The sequence below is a fragment of the Seriola dumerili genome, unplaced genomic scaffold (assembly GCF_002260705.1).
Source record: "Seriola dumerili isolate Sdu_G_001 unplaced genomic scaffold, Sdu_1.0 BDQW01000073.1, whole genome shotgun sequence".
NCBI lineage: Eukaryota > Metazoa > Chordata > Actinopteri > Carangiformes > Carangidae > Seriola > Seriola dumerili.
Window position 1 is genome coordinate 8,124,816 of NW_019174328.1, and position 24,128 is coordinate 8,148,943.

The window sequence follows — 24,128 nt, forward strand, 5'->3', positions numbered from 1 at the left end:
GCAACCTGCAGTGTTAATATTTAGCAGCTGACATGTCACTAAGACGTGTCATTTTCCTACAGGAAAAAAAAAAAAAAAAAACGCTACTTGATCTTGAAGGAGACGACTGTTTTGTCATTGTGTTCTCTTGGGTATTTGGGCGTGTCCCAGTTGTCTCTGTGGGTTGTCCTATGGTCTTCAGTCAATCAAACTACAGCAAGCAAGCGGCACCTTAATGCCCTTGAGTCATGACACTGAATAAAAATGTGGATAAGAGCCAGCTCCTTTAGTCTTTCTTCAGAGAACAGAGGACAGAAAAAGACATGAACAGAGTGAGAGTGTAACTCCTTGGGAGAGGCCATAAATAGACACACAGTTAAAAACTTGTCACAGTCTGTTGTTCTGAGTCATTCAAATCCTTTTCCAACAAAAACAGAATATCGGTGTCTTCATTCGCATCCAGTTTACACCAAGATCTTCACAAGTTGTAAAATCCACCATTAGTGGCACATATTTTAGCCTCCAGCCTTTTCTTCCCTGATGTTCATATAAGTGACGTGGCAGATATAACTGAACTGTGCTCTCACATTTTCCCATAATCTCTTCTGAAATTTAGGACTGTCCTCTGCTATACAAATAATTGTTAATCAATAGCATGTAATCGTTAGTGCCATTCAGGAACCTCATTCTCTATGGTCACATTACATTTGTGGCCGCGGTGCAGAACAAACTACCCATATTGATGGAAGTAATACAATTATTCGCCACTCAAATTGAATTAGTGTCACAGAGTCAAAGAGGTATGGAGCTGCGTGTGGATGCTAGAAAAAGCCGGGTACACCTCTCTGCAAAAATAGAAGAGGCAGCGTAAATGTCTCCACAGTGTCAGTTAACCCTGAGTTAATAGAAGCTGAGTACATAGAACCGACTCGCTCATTTATTATGAAGCACCGAGGGGCTACGAGCGGGGAGCACGTCATATGTACAGTGCCAGCATGTGACCGAGCTCGCGACCAGGAGGCTCCTCATCAGTCACTTCTCTCCGACACTAATCTGGCATCTGCTACTCTATGGCTGCTTTTTAAATTAGCTTGCACCCAGGGGAGCACACTGCCTGTCAGCATCAAATCATGACACAACAGTCTGAGACAGACTTGGCAGAGTATGAGAAAAATTACCTATGAAATGAACGACAGGGGGAAGCTTTCATTTTAATTGCAATTATTCCGATCGGTGACAATTTTTGACCTGATGATGTAAGTGATAAATTTGTCAAAAGTGGAAAATGGATGGAAAAATGACAGAAATACATCATTATTTACCAGTTCAAACACAAACACACTATTGTTGTGCATTCACATGCACGTCTTGAAACCATTTTACGCATGTTGCATTCAAAAAGATTCAGCTGATATCATTATAAATGACAGAAAGACGATTGTCCTCCAGCGTCTGTCATAGACAGAAAAACAGGATGACACATAACAAGCAAAGGCCCGTGGCTATTTTAAGGGGCAGGAGTATGGGGTGTTGTAGGCATCGCTAAAACAGACACAGTAATTATGTTGCCCATCTCCAGTGGCGTTCTCTTGTTCATGACAGTCCCCGGCATTAGCTGTGACTATAACATGAAACTTTACACATCACTGTTTCCCTGTCAGAGATCTCACTGACACCCACCTTTCTCGCACCACTAGAAATACCCTTCCTCAGCTCTCAGTAACAAGCTGAAGTAAAAAGACCTTGTTGTGCTGCACTCATTTTTCTGAGGTTCAGAGGAAGTTCACAGTCCTAGAAAAAAATAAAAGAAAGTAACAAGCACTTTTCAAAGCACCACCTGTGTGTTTTTTTAAGGACTTGATGCGCCATAAGTAAAATTGGACGCTAAAGCCATGTAATGTGAAGACCACAGTTGTTTAATCGACTGTGGCAAGGCTCAGTGACTGACACTGGATTTCAGTGTGTGTTTCCTTGTTTGACTTGAGGCCTATTAAAATGATACAGAAGTTAGTGTCTGGCAGCCTATTAAAATGATAGGAAGTTAGCGTCATGAAACCGGCCTAAGCCTCTTACGTATGACAGAGCAAAGAGTTTCTGAAGTGCTGTATTCTTTGAGAACATATTTTATTACATGATTATCATGCCATTCAAAAGACTTAATATAATGTCTCAAACTGCTCTCTGCTTGCAAGGTAGGCTTTCCCAATTCACTGACTGTTGTATTTCACCTCAATTTTTTTATTTTATGTCTGCAATAAAAATTATATACTGCGTGAAGCCCATTGTTACTGTTTGTGTTGACAGAGCAGCAATAATGGGAGAGAAAACCTCAATTAGCTCAGTTAAAAGTATCCAAGCATTAAAAGGAAAGGAGCCGGCACGTGCGGATGTGTGTGAGCTTACACATACCAAGTTCTGTCAGACACCATACTGTGCTGCTTCGACGTATAGTGCAGTTTAGATTCACAGTATGAAGGATGCCTTGCTGTGTTCAGAGAGTGTCCCCGCCTCCGGTGTCAATCTGCAGAAACACTTCATCCATAGTAAATGTCCTCATAATTGGCTTTGCCATTCAGCTTGTCGTTAAGGTAGGAGACGGGCATCAATTAAGACACTCATTAGAACATGTGGCTCATATTCTGCCAGCTGATAGTCATTCAAGGTGCGTCGCTCTTTGTATGCAGATTGCATGTACTGGTCTTTTAGTTTGCCTTGGTTTCATAGTTTTAACTTTTTATGTGATATGAAAATGAGTCATAGTCAAGTGTTTTATCATTACGATTAAGTCAATGCATCAGCTTTATGTGTCTTTTTTTTTCCACCTTTCACTTTCAGCAGACATGTGATGGTCATTCGATATCTGTTCTCTCTGGTATGATTTTGATGAATCGATTGATAGTTTGGTCTATAAAATATCCAGCATATGTTCCTGAGGTTCAACTTCATTTCATGTAATATCACATTTTGTCAACCTAATAGCTCAAAACCCAAACACATTCAATTTACAATTCTACAACTGTTTGGCGTTTTTCAAGAGTTCAGCAGTTATCAAAATTGTTGCACTTTTCTATTGGAGTTCTATTGGTTTATTCTGCTGCACCTTATGAGTCTCCTTCTACATTTGGTGTGTATTTGAACTGATTTATTGAACTCATTCAACACAAATGCAGCCACAGGCCTGCGACACAAACAAAGTACCAACTATCTCCCAGTACAACAAACAAACCGTCAAAACAGAAACCCATTCAACAGAAACACATTCAAATGTACTTACAGACAGGATTGCAGGCAGGTTAATGATGAATATCTCTCAGGTAACTGTAGCAGTGGCCACATGTTCCACATATTAGCTTACTCACAACTATTGAATTCTTCATTGTCTACAAATACAGGAAGCACAGGGGTCATCCTGAGAGAAGACTCCCCCTGGTGGCCAGGAGTTACAACTTCTTAACATGAGAGGCACAACAATGTTTATTCTCTAGTGAAAGCAGATAAACTTTCATTGGCTTTGTATCAAACTAATAATGACAAGTTTTCTTTTTATTCTGTTGTGTTTGTTTTATATTATGTTTATGTTTGTTTTGGGGTTTTTTTTTCCAAAAGTATACTCTTCAATTGTGTATCATCACATTTAGTGATGAAGGTTGAGAGTATATAATGGAATCACATCCAAACATGTGAAGATCAAGACTGTAATATGCATCCTGTCATGTCGAGACAGACACACTTCAAGAGGGAAAGCCTCCTTTTTTTCTTTTTTTTTTCCATGGAATCACGCTGCCTTTAATTCGTGTAAGTGCAATGGTGACGCCACTGTCATCTTGGAATATGGGAACACCATAAGAGAATAAGTGTTTGCACCGCAGGGTGTGTTTGGTCCTGTAAATTAGCCACATATTCCACAGCTTTTACACAGTCACGCACAACGAGCGCCACATTAAATTATTTCCACACAGTTGCTGCCAACAGCATCACAGATACAGCGGCATGTTTACCAGCTGCCGACGGGGAGCGCAGGTAGAACACACGCTTCTACTGTCTCTCCAGAAGCCCAATCAGGCGCGGTAACGAGGGTGAAAGTTGCCTCATTAGACCATTTCCTCATCGCTCAGCTGTCCATCTTGTAAACTCACTCTCCGTATGTTATATACATACTGTCTAACAAACAATAATAATGACAGTGAAGGTCAGGATAAAGATGATGATGATGATGACGATGAGGATAATGGTGTTTTATGATTGTGACATGCATTTTTAGTATAGCGATATACATATGTTACAATAACAAAAAGCACAGTATATTTCTAAGCTAAAAGGAAAGATTGACACTAACCACTTATCTTGGTATACACAGAAGCTTTATAAAAATGAGATTCATTTTCCACTTCTCTCATATCATGTACCTTCTCCTCTTTTCTCTCTTGGTCTCTTTCTTTGATTTATTCAAATGCATCAATTTATATTTATAAAGATGAATAAATTGCTGCTGAAAATTGACCATGGAGTGCAGCTAAGCAAAGTCAAAGCTAAATATTAGCTCACTAGACTGGTCATTACAGAAAACAGAGCTGTGTTTACAGCAACTGTCCGCATGAAGCTAGAATGAAGGTCAAAGTTACATCCTGTTATTTTTAGCCACTATTTTTTTTTTATCAGCATCCCTGTTGTTACTCTCTCTAATATTGTATTTCATTGTTAAATTGTTGGTCAGTTTTTTTCCCTTTGCCAATTAGACTTGGTCAACGCCTCCCTGGACAACGCCCTGGACCACTCACTTGTGTTGGAGAACGCCCCCCCCCGTCTACAGCTGGACCCTCCTCTCTTATTTTTGAGGTTTTTTTTCTTTTTTTTTCTTACAACCCTTCTCAGCATTACATATAATTGTGTTAATGTTGTTGTAAGTTGTGTCCACTGACCACCAGGTTATGGCGACCCAAGTCTGTTTTTAATTTGACAGGCAAGATTAGTGCACCCAGCCAGTGTATTACTTTTGTGTCTTTCCATGCTGCTGTAGTGAGCCAGGGGAGATTCTATGGGTTAGGAAGGAAGTACATTTTGTTTAGTTTGCTTTCATGATTTGTCGCCACCTGCATCCCTTCCCACTGCTCCTCGCCTAACACAACTCTTTTCTTTTCTGTTGTATATAAACTGTTGAGCAGACAGCTTGTATATTTGTACCTTTAAGTTGACGATACATTAAATAATATATATCCTCGCTTGTCATCACATCAGCAGTTGTTGCTTCCCTTATTCCTATAGAAGCCTGCAGGGTTGTAACACCCTCCATTAAAGTATGATAGTGTGACCTATAGCATTTGAGAGTGAGCATGACGTCAAGCTGATCTTTACTGTAATTTTCTATAATAAACACAGCAATTTGGAGGTCTGTGGCTTTTAAGAAGGGTAGAAAGCTAATAAAATCTAATAAAATTTAGCAATAACAAAGTCGAGCAGTTATTTTAGTGCCAGATCACACACAGTCCATGTCTGCTCACTCTAATTGGCTGTGTCAAAATCAGCTGCAACCCTCCTCTGGGATCAGCTCCCAAGGGGACACAAAACCACCTCATCCACGGCTGTAAATGGCGTCACACCGTTGATGATGCATGAAGAAAAAAAAAACAAAAAAAAAAACCACACCTGTGCGCACTTTCATGCACGCAGGAAAACAAACATACAATAGCCGGTGGAACTGATGCAGAAACAAAGAAACGCACTGAGGAATTTGATCTACTGAACATAAACTGGATGAAATTCCACTGACTCCTTCAGCGTCCACACCACACACTGCAATTTCCCCGTAGCAGAAAATCGAACAGCTCGCGAAGCAAGGTGTTGCGTGCAGACTCCCTCGCCACATTCATCTGCATGTCAGAGAAAATACTTCATCTTATTCAAGCTAACCACCCTGCAATAACATCTCATTTTCTCTCCATGTGATGCTCTTAAGAAATTTCATAGCATTGAAAACACAATTATGCAGAACATGATGTGTCCTCATGAATCACAATATCACAATCACAGATTTCTGCAGCCAAAATAGAATAAATGGTGATGAGGAAGTGGAGAAGGCTTCTTGTTTAAAACTACGGGAGATACTTGAGATCAAATATATGTGTGAGATAAAAATGGGCAGACGTTTATAGTTGGCAGCTGGGCCATTAAACTACATCTTTTGATGCACTCCCACACCAACAAGAACATTTCTGTGGAGTAGGTTTAACAAATACCCCCACCCACACCCACACACACACACACACACACACACACACACACACACACACACACAAAAAAAAGCAGCATCTTGAGGACTTAATGGTGCTGGCAAGAGACAAGGTAGTCAATCTCTTGATGATATACGGAAGCCACTTTTTATCCCAAGCACAGAGCCAGGGAAAGGGTGAAAAAGTATCCAAGCCTCTCCAGTTCAGAAAAAAAAAAAAGTTTAGAAATAGCGAGATCCAATCGAGAGGCAACGAAATCTAGCAGGACATCAAAACAAGAAACACAAACACTCGCAGACAGGCAAATATGCATGTGAATACCCATGCACTCTGCCAAACAAACACTGTATGAATACACATACTAAACAGCACACTTCCAGCTGCAAGGCTCTCATTTGCTCTCAGCCCATTACAGAATCACAACAGCATTACAGTGAAGAGGGAGTGTAATGTGCTGAATACTAATCTGCAAAGCCCAATCCATTTCTGCAGAGTAAATCCAGAGGATAATAATGTAAGCCTTGGGGAGATGTGGGGGGGGTGGGGGGTGGGGGATCAATATCCTCATCAAAATAGAAGCATTTTGATATTAATATATAGTTAATACTTCACTTACCTATACATTTATAATTATACAAGGAGGCTTTAAACATTTTTTTTCCCTCCTATGGGAAATGTAATGAACCTATCAGCGCTAATTCATCGTACCTGATGATAATATTATTTACTATCAAAAGCAATGAAGTGCACAAACAGGTGTGTCGTAACATTTGATAGGGGCTCTCTGTCTGAATGGGTCGTGTTCGAAATGTGCCGGCAGCAATAAATCTTTGCCATACGCATCTTAACAAGCTGCTCAATTTGGATATAACCTTGTCAAGGTTGCCAGCACGGACCTAAAGTGTGCGCCGTGAGAGAGAGAGAGAGAGAGAAAAAGAGGGTGAGAAAGAGAGAGTGAGAGAGCAGGCAGAGGCTACTGTCCACTTTTTGATTACCGGAGCAGGGAAAGCAGTGTCTGACTGTAAAGGACTGGCATTTGGCAGATGTCTAATTTGGGCCGTATACATGGAGACATTCCTCAGACAAGAGCAAAGTCAAGAGGCGCTGAGGCATGTCATTGCACAGAAATAATTCATGCGCTAATTACATCGCCAGTGTGTCTCAGGATGATTTCTGTGCAGAGCGGCTCTTGTCTCTCTCCCCAGCTCTCAGCACTGAGATCCACTCTCTGTCTGACACAGCATGAATCCTTGATAGTGAGCAGACACCCAGACACATCTGCAAAGACACTTTCTTATCCTTATCCTCAGTGCTCATCCCTCTTTGCCCAGACAACGCATACATATATCAACTTAAGCATTGAACGACACAAGCCTCAGTACGTCCTTGGGTAGAATTACGCCTGCTATTATCTGCTGTTTGAGTATTTTGACTAATTATTTTGTTGTTGTTTTTTCTTGCTTAATTTCATCTTGTATTTGAACACTTTGGAAAGCTCATTTATGGTAATGCAAACATACAAAGGAAGAGCACGTGTACACTCCTGTCATGGAATAATTACATAAGTTTAAACCTCCATCAGAGAATGCCTTTATTATTATTCATTGCGAAATGAAAAAAGAACAAACCAACTATGACTTAATTCTGCGAGACAGACAGAAAGAAAATGAGACCGAGAGGGAGAAAACCAAACAGAGTGACTCAAGTCGATTTCATTCTCAAATGTTCACCACTATCAGCAGAGAAAGCAGCAGTCAAAAAAAAAAGAAGAAGAAAAAAAAAAAAACACTCAAATGTATTTGCTCTGCCAGAAGTTTTCTACCAAAGATTTATCGCTGCGTCGTATGTCTGCTGCACTCGGGCCTCAATAAAAGTAAAATTGCTTAATCAGCTGTGGAGGAAAGACTTACTGGTGTATTTTACGAGCTGCCAAAAATAATTAAAGCATATAATTTGGGAAGCAATCATCATCTGGGCTATTGCCACAACCTTCATTTCCCACAAGATGAGAGTGTGACTGGAGAGGTCCAAATACTGAACCAGTTAAGCCAAATGTTTGTAAAAAAAAAACTAAAAAATATCTGAAGTATTTAGTCAGTCAGAATAACTTATATTTGCCTTTCAGGAGCCATAAGACCTTGTGTGAATGAAGGTACTGAATTATGTAAATTACTGAGGTGGAAATGAAGGTGACACCATTAATACTATGGTATTTGCAATAGGTAATTAGTATCTTTGGACATTTATAATTCACAGGTTGGGTGATGAAATATAATCCCACTGTCCAAGTGACGAACCGAGACCCGCTGTGGAAAGAAATAACATTTTCCTTTGTGGTCTCTGTGGTAGCAACTTCCCAGTATCATGCCTTCCAGTGGAACACATACACACACTTTTTATATATACTTTTGTTCTTTCAGTTCCAAAGTCAACACAATCAGATCAGATTGTTCATTCATGCCTTTCATACTCTGACACTGGCGAAGTGGCCTGTCTGTCAGGACCAGTTCTTTCAGGTGCAGTGAAGTGAACTTGAGATAAATGTATCCTGAATCGAGAACCAAATCTTCCCGGCACATCACCTCCGCTCCTTCTTACCCGGGCAAAGAAAGAGAACAAAGAGCTTTTTTTGTGTGTGTGTGTGTGTGTGTGTGTGTGTGTGTGTGTGTGTGTGTGTGTGTGTGTGTGTGTGTTTTGTTTTTGTTTTGTTTTGTTTTTATTTGTATGTTTTATTGTCAGATTTTTAGTGGTCACTCAACACAGGTTTGCCAATAGGCCAATAGCCTACATGTGTTAACTCCCCTGTGGTGAAAGAACACGGCACAGCACGTTGAGCAGCATCATTGCGTGTTTAAAAATCTGCTCCAATGAACAAATGGCTGCGGGACAGTGGAGCTTGACAGAATCCCAGCATCACCTCACTGAGCTGCTGGGCAAGGTCACCAAGACCAGAGTGGGTTTTTTTTTTTTTTTTTTTTTCTGTTCTCATTGGCTAAAGCTTGGCAGGTTTCAAATTCCATTGTAATATTTATAACATTTTCAGGTTGCTCTTGCTTTTGATATCAACTGATGTTCACACAAAGCAGCAGCTGTCCAATTATTTACTTTCGTGTTGAGCTGGGTAACAACTGTCCCAAACACATCCTGCAGATAAGTTTGCTGCCACATACACGGAGGAATTTCCTCAGGATCTATTGTATGCATTTAATATCAACATATCCAGTGTCTTTCTCTCCCAAGTTGCCTGTTGCAAAGCCAGCGCTGCACTGAGGGCTATTTCAGCAAGGAAAGATAATACATTCCTCTTTGTGTCTCACAGAGAGCCTCCCAGCTATGAGATCACACTGAGGTATCCTTGGCAGTGGAGAACCAGAGGCACAAGTGTTTGTACTGAACCAAAGACGCCATGGCAATGGAGATGAAACACAGGTTAAAGCAGAGTGTCTGACGCCAGAAAAAGGAGCATCTGCACTGTCACCACGACCACTTCAAATGCTGAAACACCTCGCTAAAGTTGTGCTCAAAATAAAGGCTGCACACTTAACAGGTGATAGAGAATCACGGTCCCGCTTTACCGCTCGGCTTCAAAACAAATCGCACACTCTCGAGGCTTTAATGAAACCCAGTCTGGTAAGAGGATAAATAAATATATAGACTAATTAAACAGCCCTGCGTGGGAATACAAAGCAGGATGCAATTGTGCTATTGTTAATCTATTGCTCAGTTTTGCAGTCTGCTTAATCAGATCAGTCCATCGCTTTAATTACATCAACGCTGCTGTCCTCGCTACGTTTTTTTCTTTTTCTTTTTTTTTTACACACAGGGTTGTCTTATATTGCTGCCACTCCTTCCCCTCCCATCACCTCAGCTGTTGCTAATGGCAGGAACCCCCCCCCCCTTCCAACCTTTATCTATCTGTCTGCAAAGATGCTGACCTATGGAGGGAAAATTACTCACTTTGGGGGTGTTACTGTTTCAGCAGCGCTACGGCCCCGCTGACACTAGACTCAAGGTCATTTCATAATGGGTTGTCCAGCTGCCACTCTGCTGTCAACAGGCCTGAGTGATGGAGGGGAGTGTAGCCAGTTACGGTGACAGGAGTCAAGGCTACGGGAGCTTGATAAAGATCAGCCTCAATCAGGAGTGAAAACAGCAAAGAAAGAGGGATAGAAAAAAGATGATCCTGCATTTTGCCCCCTAAGCCTTCAACCTGGTGACAAATAGAGCTGGTTTGTAGCTTGCGTCTGCATAGGCGCTCTGTTTTGCATTCTGCTGGCAGCTGCAACAGCCGTGCCACAGGAATAAATGCATGTGATTGGCGAGAGCAGTCATCAGAGTGCAGCAATACCCTGAGAAGTATTGACTGTGTTACAGCCCTTTTCTCTGGTCGCTGTCAATCCTGTCACTCCTATGAATTGATCAGTGGGGGTTCACATCCATCAGAGTGACTCATTCAACACAGATATGATGTTTCAGAGTCCAATTTCCACATGTCCCCTGGGCTGAAGTAGATGGAAGTTTGTAGTTTTATCAGGTTGTTTCCTATTTCCGAGAAAGTATCTCTTGCATCTCTACTTCTTACATCTTTATCCATATATGCATATATCTATATATGTCTGAACCGAAACTGCATTTCTGACCTGATTAGCCTGAGGTGAACTATCAGTGGTTATCTGTGTGTGTGATCAGAGGTCAAATACACCCTACCAGAGGAACTTTTTCTTTTTCTTTTGACACATTGAACAAGGAATTCATAACAGGAATTCTTCTTTTCCTTCTACTGCTCTCAATTTGCCTGATGCAAGAACATTTTTGTATTCTTGTCCTAGTTTGTTTTTCACTCTGAAAGTTGTCGTTAGTCGCTCATTTCTGTCTGAAGAATGCCACCTGTTCTTCATTAGCATAATCAGCAATTCAGTAGTTGTATTAGAGAACCAAAAACAATTAGAAAACGTTAACAAAACATCTGTCGGTGACATGTCGTCATGTCATCAGCGCTGTACAGTGACAGAAATAAAGAGGGAATGGTTTAAGCTACATGCTAAAAAGCATCTTTCTAAAGCAATCGGTCCATGACTAATATGTCACGCCTGAGATATCAGCACTGAGACATTATACTAGAGAATATTACAGCCTACACTGTCAGGTAAGTTACCGAACAGTGACCCAGAAAGACCCAGAGGCGGCTATCAGAGAGAATCTTCTGAACAACTTCTGAAAGCGTATAAACTGCTGTGATGAAATGTGCCAATGAAAACACAAAACTCTAGAAAATCTGAGGGTCATGGCATGGTGAGCAGAATACTAATCATTCAGATTAAGCCAATATATTTTTCATTCTCAGTCAAATGAAAAAAGGCAGTGTATGTGTTCAGGACCTCATGAGTTTCACTTGTATGAAAGAGAAACTACATGTAGGCTGCACGAGAGAATTGCTGATTGTCATAAAGTCTCTTAAATTCCTTGTACATGCCATGAGAATCTGTGGTTCATTGTCTGTGCTAATTTTGCTTTTGTCATGTTCCTTTGTACAATAGTGTATTCGATACTATAAATAACTTAGCTACAGCTATAATGTCTTCCAGTAAAGTGGTAAGAAGAGAAAAATTAGAGTAAATTTCACTCCTATTATACAGTTCACAATACCATATATATAGCACTTTAATGTCGTGTAACAATACACTTCACATAAGAATTTTACCATAGTGCAGCAACCTAAAGAACCAAGTGGCAATTTTCTAGCTTGGTTTCAGTCAATCAAACAAATAAATGAAATCTCAACAGAAGCAAATTGTAGAATTCCTCAATTGAAATGATAGTGAGGGGGAGAGTGAAGAAATATATTATAGTCTTCTGAAGAAAATCTATTCCTTGCTTATGTAATGAAAATAATGATGTTGAATCATTCATGACAAGAATTCCGGTTCGCTATTTGACTCCACAAAAAATAGTTTACATTCGTCAAATGACTATCTATGAATGTGAATATCATTGTGGCATGTGGCATGTCATTATTCCCATGATTTGTATTATTAGTGTGGTAGTTCATGTTAGACATTTAACCATTAAAAAAACATGCGTACATGTGATATGCTCATTATGGGATGGTGGGAGGGGGGCTGGGGGAAGTTGGTGGGCTCGGTCAATCCAAGACAAAAATAGTTATTTGCTGTAAGTCTGCATGCATGTGTATTTCCTGTTTACTTGTCTGCTTTGGGCTCATACAGTGTTATCCTGGAAGAGACTATGGACTTAATGGGATTTCCTTGTTTCAGCAGTTTACAGACAAAGGAATGATTCAGTACATACATAACCTAATTCCATTTTATTCCTTGTGCTGTAACAAATAAATATACAAAAGCTGACATGCATGCGGTATGCAAAATACACATCCTACAAAATCCTACAATAACAAAAAAAATAAATCATTTTTGTGTATGTGTGTGTGTGTGTGTGTGTGTGTGTGTGTTGCCATGCTGCTACTGATGTCTCTCGCGAGGGAAGGACTCCATTTCTACAATAAAAGCCTGGAAATTTACGAATTAATTAAAAGAACAGGGTTGCTTTTTTTTCTGTTCCTCTGAAGTATGCTCCAGAGACTGGGGAAACAGCCCTAACAAGGATCTCAGCATGTGCTTCTTTAAGAAATACATACGAGACAAAGAGAAACAAGGGACAGTGCAGATTGTTATTCATTTTAGGTCCCTTTTATTCTAAAACTATATCACTACCCTGCTCTACATAAAACATGGTCACTGTGGTCCACATGTATCATGACGAGTGCGCTGCTCCGTATATTCATTCTGCTTTTCTCATCATAGAATATAAGTGAAGTAGAAAATGATAACATATAATTCCGCCTGCTTGGTTGGAATGTCACATAAATGCTTGGGGACACTGACAAACGTACAGATTAGGCAGCTCTCAGGCGGAAACGACAGAGAAGAGCAGTAAAATGAAAGGATCATGTTTTGTGTGCTACTTTCTGGAGAGTCCTTCACTAGCACTCTCCATCAGGGCCATGGCCCTGGGTGAATGAGCCTTTTACCTATCTGCAGCATCCAGCCACCTGCCATGGAAATCACGTCTGTTTCCGCCATATGCCTCAATGTTCTGCCAAGCCTCTCCGGTCTGTTCCGCCTTGAGCAAATTTCATTATGGGATGGCTGCGAGCACTCGGTGCTGCTCATTAAGGCTATCAGCATGGCACGTCACCGTCTGTAACACGAGGGATGCAGGAGGTTGCACACCCCCAGCAAAGGAGATCGCTTAACAACTTCGGCAATTGTGTAACTTTTCTTCAGAAATTAGGGTGTGATGACATATGGTTGTTTCTCAAATATACACAAATATGATGCTGAGAATTGAGCTGTATTTGAATAGTAGAATAAAAAAAGCTCAAAATTAGGTAAGAATATGAATACAGAAGGAGATAACTAGATTTACAGATCGCCATGGGCACAGAAAACGGCCAGAAGCCATCCATTAAAATCATATTACAGGACATCTCAAACAAAGATCCAATCAAGATCTCTAGCAATTCTACAGTATTTGCACAAGGTATATTAAAGTAATGTAACTTTTGAAAGAAGATTTAATACATTTGTCCTCTTTTCACAAATGAAAAGATGAACTTATTAGCAATAAAACACACCCTTCAGTGTAGTCAGGGGTTTTGTTTCTCCAGCCTTGGACTGGTATGAGCAGTATCTTAAGATGGCTAATGTTAACAAACGTTAGACATCCTAGATTAGTAGTTCCCAACCTGTGGGGCGGGGCCCACTGGTGGGCCGTGAAGGTATCGCAAGTGGGCCAAGAAATCAATCGCAAAGCAGTACAATTTTGGTGAAAATATAAAAATTTTGTTGAAATTTTGAAATGTTTAAAAAAGAAATTATCTTTACAATCATCAAAAAATTTGAAAAACCAGCCAGACCACTGTGCTGCCTGACCACACTGTATACTTGTTTACTATCTCAGTCTGATCGCTAAAAGATTACTTGGCAAAATCTGGAGCACCGAAATGGATAGCTGGTTAGCAACAGGAAGAATTAAAAGGGAAGAGTCAAGAGACAGATGGTGAATCAACAAGTGATATCTCCCCTGGAGAAACAAAAAAAGAAAGATTGGGCTTCCCCTGCTTTCAGTTCAGTCCTGAATGTGTGGTCATGGTCAGTAAAATAAAGAGTGCTTTCATAAGGCATTATTTGGCCTTCCGTATTGTTGCGGGCCACGAGTCGGAAAAGGTTGGGGAACCGCTGTCCTAGATTGTGTCATGTGACTAACATTACTGAGTCGGTTCACAGACCTTATGACTTCTCTCTACTTGTGTGACTGTTACATTGTATTTTTAGCATTGTTTTTAGCCCGTGTCCTATAAATGTAATTCATAATCAAATCCATATTACTTTAACAGCAGGTGGCTTAATGCTGTGATGCTACGGTGCAAGATAATAACTCTCATTGAAAAGGAAATTAATTTGAAAGGTTACCATTCTGATCTGCACGTTCTGCATTAATCATATCCCTATAACACAGTGACTCAACCACACATGCTGTTTTTGGCTTTTAAGTAACAACCCTGATCCGCTGTGGCTGTATGTGGAGCTCATAATACGACCCTGGCAGACGATTCTGGCACACCATGTGTTTAATAAGACAGAGCTGATTCACTAAAAGATAAGACATCCTCCACTATCATACATGAGCCAGTGTTGTGTTGCCACTAGGCTGTGGCAGTTGTCCACTAACATGGTCAGCGTATAGCCAGATGGAGCTGAGCCACAGGGATCAAACAGAGAGTTCTGCTGCTGGAGGTTTCCTGCCAGCTAACACCCACCACCCCCTGACATTTCGCTGTCGCACCATCCTCTATCTCCATACTACCCTTGAAGACAAAATGAGTTCACTTTGCTGAAGTACTGCAGTCGCAGGGCTCAGAGGTGATTCTGAGCACCAAAACAATAATAGCTTATCTCCCCGCCTGTCTTTTGCATTGTTTACTCACAATTGTGTCCTCCTTTGTGTTCTCATGCGAGAAGGCCAATCTGTGGCCTGTGCATTGGAGAGGCAGTGTTTAGCCTCACTATGCTTCAACGTGATGTTCACTCAGCCATACTAGTGCCATGCACCCAGAGCCATCACAGTGCATTAACCCCTGGATGCTGCCTGGCTCTGTCTCACTGGACTTGCAATTGCAGACTGCCTCCAGTCCTGAGGGTCTGCGGACCTCAAGCTGGCTGAGGGGAGGGAGGCCAGGGTTAAATAAAACAAAAAAAAACAAAACAGAAACAGACAAGTAGCAGGGCAAAGTGAAACAAGGAGCATTACTTGGCATGGAGATAAATCTGTTGTTTGGTCCATCTGACTGAATGCTTTAGTAGTTATTGTATGTGAGTGATGCACGTTGAAAAGTCAATCTCTTCTCAATAGACCCTTGTCAGAGATGGATGAGATACAGTGGCAACCAATCAATGCAGTCAGTTATTTACTAGCTTTAACTGTCAATAAGCCCGTGTATGTAAGGCACATTAGCTGCAGTGCATTCTCACCACATTTCTGTGGCGACAGTACGGAGGGTTTCAAGAACAAAGCACCAACCTCACCTCTGATTTGTGTGCAGTGTTTTACATTTAACATCTCAATCACGTGAGTGAGGCAGTTTCAGGGCCTGAGCTGGGCCGAGGCTAGTGATGGATTAGAAAGTGTTTGGATGTGGCATGGGCTCTGATCATTAACTGGAATTCACTGCAGGCTCACATTACTACTGCACAGCCTGGTGCTGCCTCTGAATTACAAAAGAGTAAAAGTAAACATGAAATGTAAATACAGAAATAACAAAAAAAACTAAATTTGTTTTGCAAAGACGGAGTCTTTTTGGCCAGTTTGTGGAAGTGAAAACAAATTCCTGTTAGAATACAATTACCTGGATATCTGGCACATGCTTAGCAATGTTAACACTCATGTGGAGTTGTGTTTGTGTGCGCCCGGTGAACATGAGCTCTGCTTTTGGTCTCCATAGAGCTGAGGGGAACTGAGTTGGGTGATAAATCAGTGTGGGTTTGTCATTACTAGCGAACTCTTTCACATTGCAAACAGTCATTTGATTATTATAAAAATACCCACGGCTGCTTTAAACCAGCAGAAGATTTTTTTTTTACCTGAGTTTGCAGAATGACCTGCGCTGAGGAAGCGACACTACAAAAGCTGAAACTCTCTTTTACATTTTCAGCCAGAAAACTGCCCCCTCACTTTCCTGGGAATGCTCAGACCTTATGATAGAAAATACAAATACCAGCAGCTTTTCAACAGCAAAAAAATAAAAAATAAACTTTCTGCATTGGATTTGATCCCGAGCCAGCCCGGCAATGTAGATGAGCGCACATCCAAAACGGAGGTACTGCGTCTTACAGACAATGACAAACAGTGAAAGTGTTGACAACTGTCTCCCTCCAGGAACCTAAGGCAAACAGCAGTAGCAGTGGGGGGGGTGGCATGATGGGTTGGCACTCAGGCATGATGAAGGGCATGACTTCACATCCAAATGACCCACACCAGCAGCTATCAGCTCTGCACTGTTAGAGAGGCAATCCACACTGACGTCTGCCCTCATTTACAACAATGCTTACGGAGATTAAAATAGCCAACCAGTTTAACAAATTTAGAGAGCCAAGGGATACAAAGCTAGAGGCGATAAGTCATTTGTGGAAACTCTGCTCTCATTGTTGTCTCTTTGCTGATCCTTTTTTTTTGGAAACTAAGACTGTCCTTCTCCTGTGACCTGAGGGTGGCAGTCTGTCAGGCAGGACTGACACCAAACCAATGTCTAATGGCTCTTAAGCCATAAATATGGCCCCAGAGTTGACAGCCTGGATCTACGGTTCCCCATTATCTTGATTCATTCCACCAAAAAAGGAGCGAGTCTGCAATGTATTGTGGCCAACTCGAGAGGAGATTTCGAAGGGGATCCACAGACATGTCCCTGTGGATTGCAAACTGGCTGAAGCCCATTCCTTTGTAATTAACATTTACTTTCAGCTGGATATTGAAGTAAAAAAGGCTTTTTATAAAAGACCAAGATGATTTAAAGTGCATTTCAGCACTTATGAAAGATTCATAGTGCATCCCTCACTGTAAATCTAATTGTCCTGCTTTCTTTGAGCTGGCCTCGTGGACACATTTCTGCAGGATATTAATTGAAATATGGGGCAAGAGTCGGTCAGTGCAGCAGCTGGTCTACCGGAAGGATGCTAATGCCTTTCAGCAACATCAAACATGCAATGTGAGAGAAGGGGTTGATAAATATTTCACTGTTTCTCCCCGAGATGCTTGTCCAACACATTTTAGCCATTATAACTCTACTCTCTTACAGTACATCTGTTTGTGCCCACAGCTGTGGAGACCAGAAACATTTCCCAGTAATGAAGATCTGAAGATGAAACATCAAATCTTGTCCAACAAATGGACAGATTCTCTACATGAATCATTGAAAAACTTGAGAGTAAACCATCATGTGTAGTTTCTGATACCAACTTTAGAGTGTACAGCATTAAAGTTTGAATAATTTCCCTCGCAAAACAGATCGTTGATGTTATAATAATAATATTAGTACGAGAAAATTGGAAAATTTAATCGGATTGATCATTCAGATAAGTTTTCTGTTTGTGTACTGTTGAACTAAAAATGTAACATTGAAACAAGAGACTCAAAGTAAGTTTCCACTGTATAAGAGGATGAGAACCTCAGACCACGCTCGACTTGCCTCTGAGGTGTAACCCATCACCCCTTAAATTTTTAAAAGACCAATTTAAGGCCAATAGATTTTTTTCTTCTTAAATTAATATATTCCCGCAATATCCACGCGTGTAGTTAAGGCATTAAATGAAACTGTATCTTAACTGCAGTGTAGTTAAGGCACGGTCACTAAAGGCAACTGAAACACTTGTTTATGGGAAGTGTTGCATAATTAAAGAAGACTAAGAGTCTGCAGGCCTGCTCCTTGCGAGGTGAAGTGGCGGTTTTCAGCTAAATGCTAACATCGGGGCGCTGATATGTTCACGACACACCATGGCTGCGTCCCAAATCACTCCCTCGTTCACTCATTCGTTACTTCCTGTATAATGCCACAAACACTACTTTCATTCCACTGTCACGGGATCTGTGATTACAATTCATCTCGAGAGGCACCAGTGAACCAAATTTCACGCCAATCCATCCAATAGTTGTTGAGAGATTTCGATCAGAACCACAAACGTCAACCTTATGGTGGTGCAATGGAAGAAAAGTCAGGAGATCGCATCCTCTGAGGGAAATCCATCCGGCAGATGTTGAGAATGAAAACTTTGACTTGCTGTTGAGTAATCGATGGGTCAGATACTCATCCACCATCCCTTACCTGTACACCATTCCACTGCAGATAAACGACTTACTACTTCAATCACACAAGACATTACATGTAAATCAGGTGCAGAAGAATTGTCCAAAATGTACATGATTTCTAAGGAGACTGGGAAGTTTTAAAATATGCACTCTGTGACAGTAACTCCATCACTGCATAAGCATAATGCAACAGGGTAACAATTTCCACAGGAGACTGTGAATATCGCCGGGCTGAGTGTCATGTGGTCTTTGCTGTGTGCAGTTATCTGCGAGTGTCCCCCCACTGCTTATTTACACAGCCATGTCATTAGATTACACCACTGAATGTGCAGCTTTAGCGAGTCAATCTTTCCATTGTGCGTCTGCTCATAAAACACAGGCTGCTGTGGCAGTGGTGGCCAATTACAGTGCAGATTAATGTTGTTGACAGAGAATTTATTCATACAAGGTAGTGGGTGCCCAAGCTTTTCCCCAGGCCCTGGGAAAAGAGATGCACTCTATGATGTTGTGCCAGGGGGAGGAACGTCATTACTCACAGCAGAGGCTCAGCCACTGGTGTGAAGGTAAAGAGAACAAGGGAAGAGGGAAAAGAAAAAAAAACCCAGTGGAGAGCAATGCAAAATACTGAAAATCAGGCCAAGCTCTGCCTTATGATGAAAGTGTTTAAAAGTTGGTGCTTATTGGTCAGTGTAATGTAAATGGAAAAACTCTGGGGGGCTAATAAAAATGTGATGGATGTTTCTATCCTTCTGTCTCCCTCCATCCATGTGAATGCTGTGTCCGCGCCTTCAGCCCCAAGGTCACCTGCGTTAGCCTTGGCCTCAGCTCCCTCCATCCCCTCCCAGCTTCGCATGCGGACCATCCCAGCAGCCCTGCTGACCACAGCTCACTGTCAGGACAGCTAGCAGGGCTGAGAGAGAGAGAGAGAGACAGAGAGAGGAGGGCAGGCCGGCAGCTATAAAAACAGGATGGATGAAGGCAGACAGAGGGATGGAGAAAGGGCACGAGCGAACGGCAGACCATAAAGGAAGAAAGAGCAGCAACCAAACCGAAGAGTATCATAGTTCAGAGTGTAATCCATACCAAACTGTGTGCTGACATCATCAAGCAAGGCCAGGGATTTCTGAGAAAATATGCCCGCTTGTCATACAAGGCCGAGGATGCTTCTCGTGGCTAAAACAAACAGCTGTGATATCAGAGGGCTGAAATTGAACTGTAAAACAATGTGCCACGCCTCGCAACCAGTGGCTATCTAATACTAGTACATCACCCATCATGACACCTCATCAGGGTGAAATACAACCACTGTGTTTATATGGTAAATGCACCTGGAAACTGTAAAGTCCTTATAATTTACTGAGGCAAGTCTATTAAAAAGAGAAAGAGAAAAAAAAAAAACAGAATTTATATTTGCAACATGATGTAATTTAATTCTTTGTGTGGCGGTGTACGGTCTGTTCATTTTTTTTACAGCTGTAATTCGGATGCAGAAAGAGGACAGCTTCCCCACATCCCTGCGTCTGGTCATGCTCCCTTATAGCTTGTCACAGACCTCAATTGCAAATAGTAAATGAAGCCATAAATTTGATGGAAGCCCATAAACAGGGCTTTTAAATTGGCATGCTGTTTTTCCCCTCTGCTGAATAATGATAGGAAGCACTTCAGCACTGGTAAGACTCAGGAAGATTCCTTTTTGGTATTTATTTCCCAATTCCCTCTCATATCATCAGTCTGCATCGCATCACTTTCTTAGCACGTTCAATAATTTCAGAAAATGCCACGGCCCAGATGCAATCTTATACGGGAGCTTAAAAGGTGCATGTTTGTGTGTGCGTGTGCGTGTGCGTGTGCGTGTGTGTGTGTGTGTGTCAGCATGTCTGAGCCTCGGCAAAGACCTTGTGAAACAAAATGGCTGCAATGAATAAAGAGTGAGTGGGATTTATGAATAAATAGAGGCAGATCACTTGTAGTCTAGAGTGATGGACAGATAGATGAACCCTCGCCAGCTGAGATAGGGAGCTGATTTGCACTCTGTATCCCTTCAATCCCTCAGTCTGTGGGGAAAGTGCCATCTCAGCGTGTTGCTAGGAAGAGGAGGCAGGCGGGAGGGGGGAGTGTGCACGCCCACTCACCCGGAGCACCCTCCTGGCTGGCCTGTCCCTTACTGTCTGTCACAAGTCCCAGGCAGAGGGCTCCAGCAGCCAGCAGCTCCGCTAAATATCCTGCACATCTAACATATTTCAACTTTTATTCTCATATTCTAATTTGCATCAGTGTGATTTCATAATTTGCTGCATCAACTTGGCGTCATCCAGTTTTGGTCAGTGCTCTTTATAGCCTTCACAGATATGAACCAAGTTATCACAGTGTCACCTCTATGTCCTCAGTCTGCCCTTTTTGCTTTTGCAGTTGCAGGCTGCTGTAAAATATCCTAAACATTGTCCTATTTATTTTTGATCAGTGGTATTATCCATAATTGCCTTTGGTTTTAGTAACCAGACTCTTTGTATTCAATCAATCAAAGTGGCATGAAGTAGGAAGTCCTCATTCCGCACTTAGTTATACTGTGATTCCTGTTTATCACACTATTTTGGAGGAGAGCCACCGTCACGTTTGAAACATGTCTGAAACAAGTCTGAAACACTGTCACGTTTACAAAGTAAAAGCACATTCCTCTCTATGTTGGGTGAATCTATTCTTTAACACTTTTCTTAATGTTACATTTTCCCATTGATGTTGTACATAATCCTCCTTTCTTTCAACTGTCTAGTCAGAGTTCATCTCGTTGGTTGTGGCTGGTCATGTGAGGTGGATGCCAGCCATTCAGGGTTGTGAAAAAATAAAACAAACTCGTCAATATTACAGAGCCGCATGATTACAATCCATTGAAACAGGGAATAAAAACATGAAAATTCCTGATGAAAGGTTCCCTGTTAAGTCACCAATAGCGTAATATGCATATATGTATCCTGTGCACACAAACGGCAACAGTAAGTATTGAGTAGCCTACTGTATTCTTTAGTGTGTTATACACAAGAATACTCATCACAAATAGAATGCAGCAAACATGACCTGAATAGAGGACACTGAGCCCCACTGATATAACTGACAAGTTACAGTCAAGAAAAGTTAATGGGAAACAGACAGAAACACATAAATAAGTGTGCCATTACGGAAGAGAAATGGCTTGAGGAGGAAGAGACAATTAAATATCAGGGAGAAAAATACTGTGCATACTGTACCATGATTAGGCTAATGGGTTGGCAAAGACACTCAGATCTCAAGCCTCATTTGCCTGCTCCAAATATGATTAAATGATCAAATGTTTAATTATTTTGCCACTTGTTACTCAAAAGTCCAACTACACAGCAACCATATCAGTGCAATTTCACCATCACCATCTACTGTCTGAATCTCTGAGTCACCTTTGTAGTTACTTGTAGCGTGTCATTTGAAATCCTGCCAGAGTTACAGCCCCTGCAGAGTTAAGTAAAGTACTAACGAATAGCCAAGTGCTAGAGGAGGGCAGTTTCATCCTTGAGTCACAAGGAAGGCTAAATAAACTAATTAAAAAATATGGCTGGCAGCGTGCTGTGTTCAAGGGGAATGGGTTTGAGCTTAATGAGCGGCTTAACATCAGGAAACATAGCTGGGGGCACAAACATACTGAAGCCCTGTGACAAAGCTTGTGTGACTGCTGCATCACCTTTGCTATTTAAGTCCATGTCCGTTTGTGTGTGTGTGTGTGTGAGTCAAAGAGTGTGTATCCATCCTGTTGGTGAATCCCTCCACAGTTGGGGTGGACGGTTGGCTGCTCTAATCACAATGCGAAGGAGTCTCTAGGTGACTGGTGCATCAATCTGACATGGCTCCTCAGGCAGCTGAGAGGAGATAAGGCCCCGCCAACTAGTGCCATGCCATGTGATTCATTATGCCAGTGGGCAAAAGAAAGAACTTCACTGCATGGTAAAACTGACACCTGAAGAGGAGGTTAAAAGAGGATGAAGGCGAAGCGGGTGGGGAAAAAAAAAATAAAAAGGTAAAGAAAAGTACCTGAAATTAGAGGAACCCTGTAGTTACCATTACTCTTTGGTGGCTATTGTAACAAAAAGATCATGATTGTGATTGCCTATGGTGCTGCACAATATGCCTTGGTGTTACTATAACTGCATATACAAAATTGTATTACAGCTCCTTAAATGAAAGTTAGCAGAGTGGATTCAAACACCCTTTTTAGCAGGGAGGCAGAAAGGCAGAGTTCCCAGTCACATGCATCTGGCATATGAGTCACGTCTGTGAATGCTAACCAGTGTTACCTGGATTTTATTCAGTCTGCAAACAGCTGGGACGTTGGCCAGACGAGACGGATCAACATCTGTTCATCTACAAGTCACAACGTAACAAAGAGTTAGAGTGATTTATTGTGGTTTTCTAGGGGAGCGAAGTACCACATGCAGTAAATGTATCCATTCTTAGTGTTGTTGGGTCTGATTTTCTTTGCCGTTGTGCCTTAATGAAACGTATTTGTGCGCAGTATATTTTTCTTATAGCAGCTTTTCTCCAGTAAAGAGTGCAAGTGAGAACATTTTCATCTTCATCAGCACTGTCTGGAAGATTTTGGACCACAAGCAAATTCCCTCCTAGGGCTGTGTATCTCTCCCTCTCTGACAGATTCAATATGCACCTCAATATAGAGGCAATAATTCAGAGCACCTATAATATATTTGAGGCAGTCAGTTTGATATGATTCAATTCAGCCCTGTCTCAGTGCAATACACAACAACATAATGCAATGCAATCTGTTTCAGTTTACTTCAGATATGGTTTTGTCACTATTTGAAGGATCTTTCACAATAAATCAATCTAAAGCTCCGACAGAACACAGACTCTTCGCTGTATGTGTGTCATTTGAGTCTTTTGTGAGACAGAAGCCTGTGATTGGCTGTGATTCCCTCCAAACTGTTGTCAGATACAGCACTGAGCCGCTGAAAGAGAATCTTAGACATGAGTCCTGCTGCATTGATTTCAAGCATTTAGTTATTACACCTTATCTCTCACATCAAGCATCAGAACCTGGCGAATATCACACGAATATCCAAGCACAAGAAGCACCAAACTCAGCCAGCATTATAAGTAACAATCAGAAAATTATTTCTTTCTGTTTCATAACCTTACTCCCTAAAAAAGAAAAAAAAAAAAAGAAAAAATCCCAAAGACCAAATGAAAGTTATCAAACGGCTCTGTCTGACATCCTCTTGGGTTGAACGTTGTTTTATATTGAACTCATTTGATGAAGCGTGGCTTTTCCCTCTGTCGAACTGCTACTTCAAACCGTTTGGCCTCTGCTGTCTCACCTGCAGACTGCGGCGCCTGAAGAAGCTGCTGTCGCTGTTTGCTCAGTGTGATGCTCCACTCTGTTTCCAGAGAGGAGCAAAGAGACTCCAGAGCGAACAGTTCATAATCACATCGCATGCTGCTGCTGTCGGCTGTCGATCAAGATGACAGAGCGGCAGTACAGATGTGCTGCTATAAAAATGTACTGTG

At 41.5% G+C, this 24,128-nt stretch overlaps 1 protein-coding gene across 1 annotated transcript in view; it reads right to left on the minus strand.

The window, feature by feature from the left end:
• Positions 1–23,867: 23,867 nt before the first annotated feature.
• The window catches only part of LOC111220796 (neurexin-1a-like), a 59,896-nt gene continuing 59,635 nt past the window's right edge, over positions 23,868–24,128 (minus strand). The window contains exon 3 of the mRNA XM_022744017.1: positions 23,868–24,070. Coding sequence (XP_022599738.1) covers positions 23,868–24,070 — 203 coding nt within the window. The remainder of the gene's footprint in view (positions 24,071–24,128) is intronic.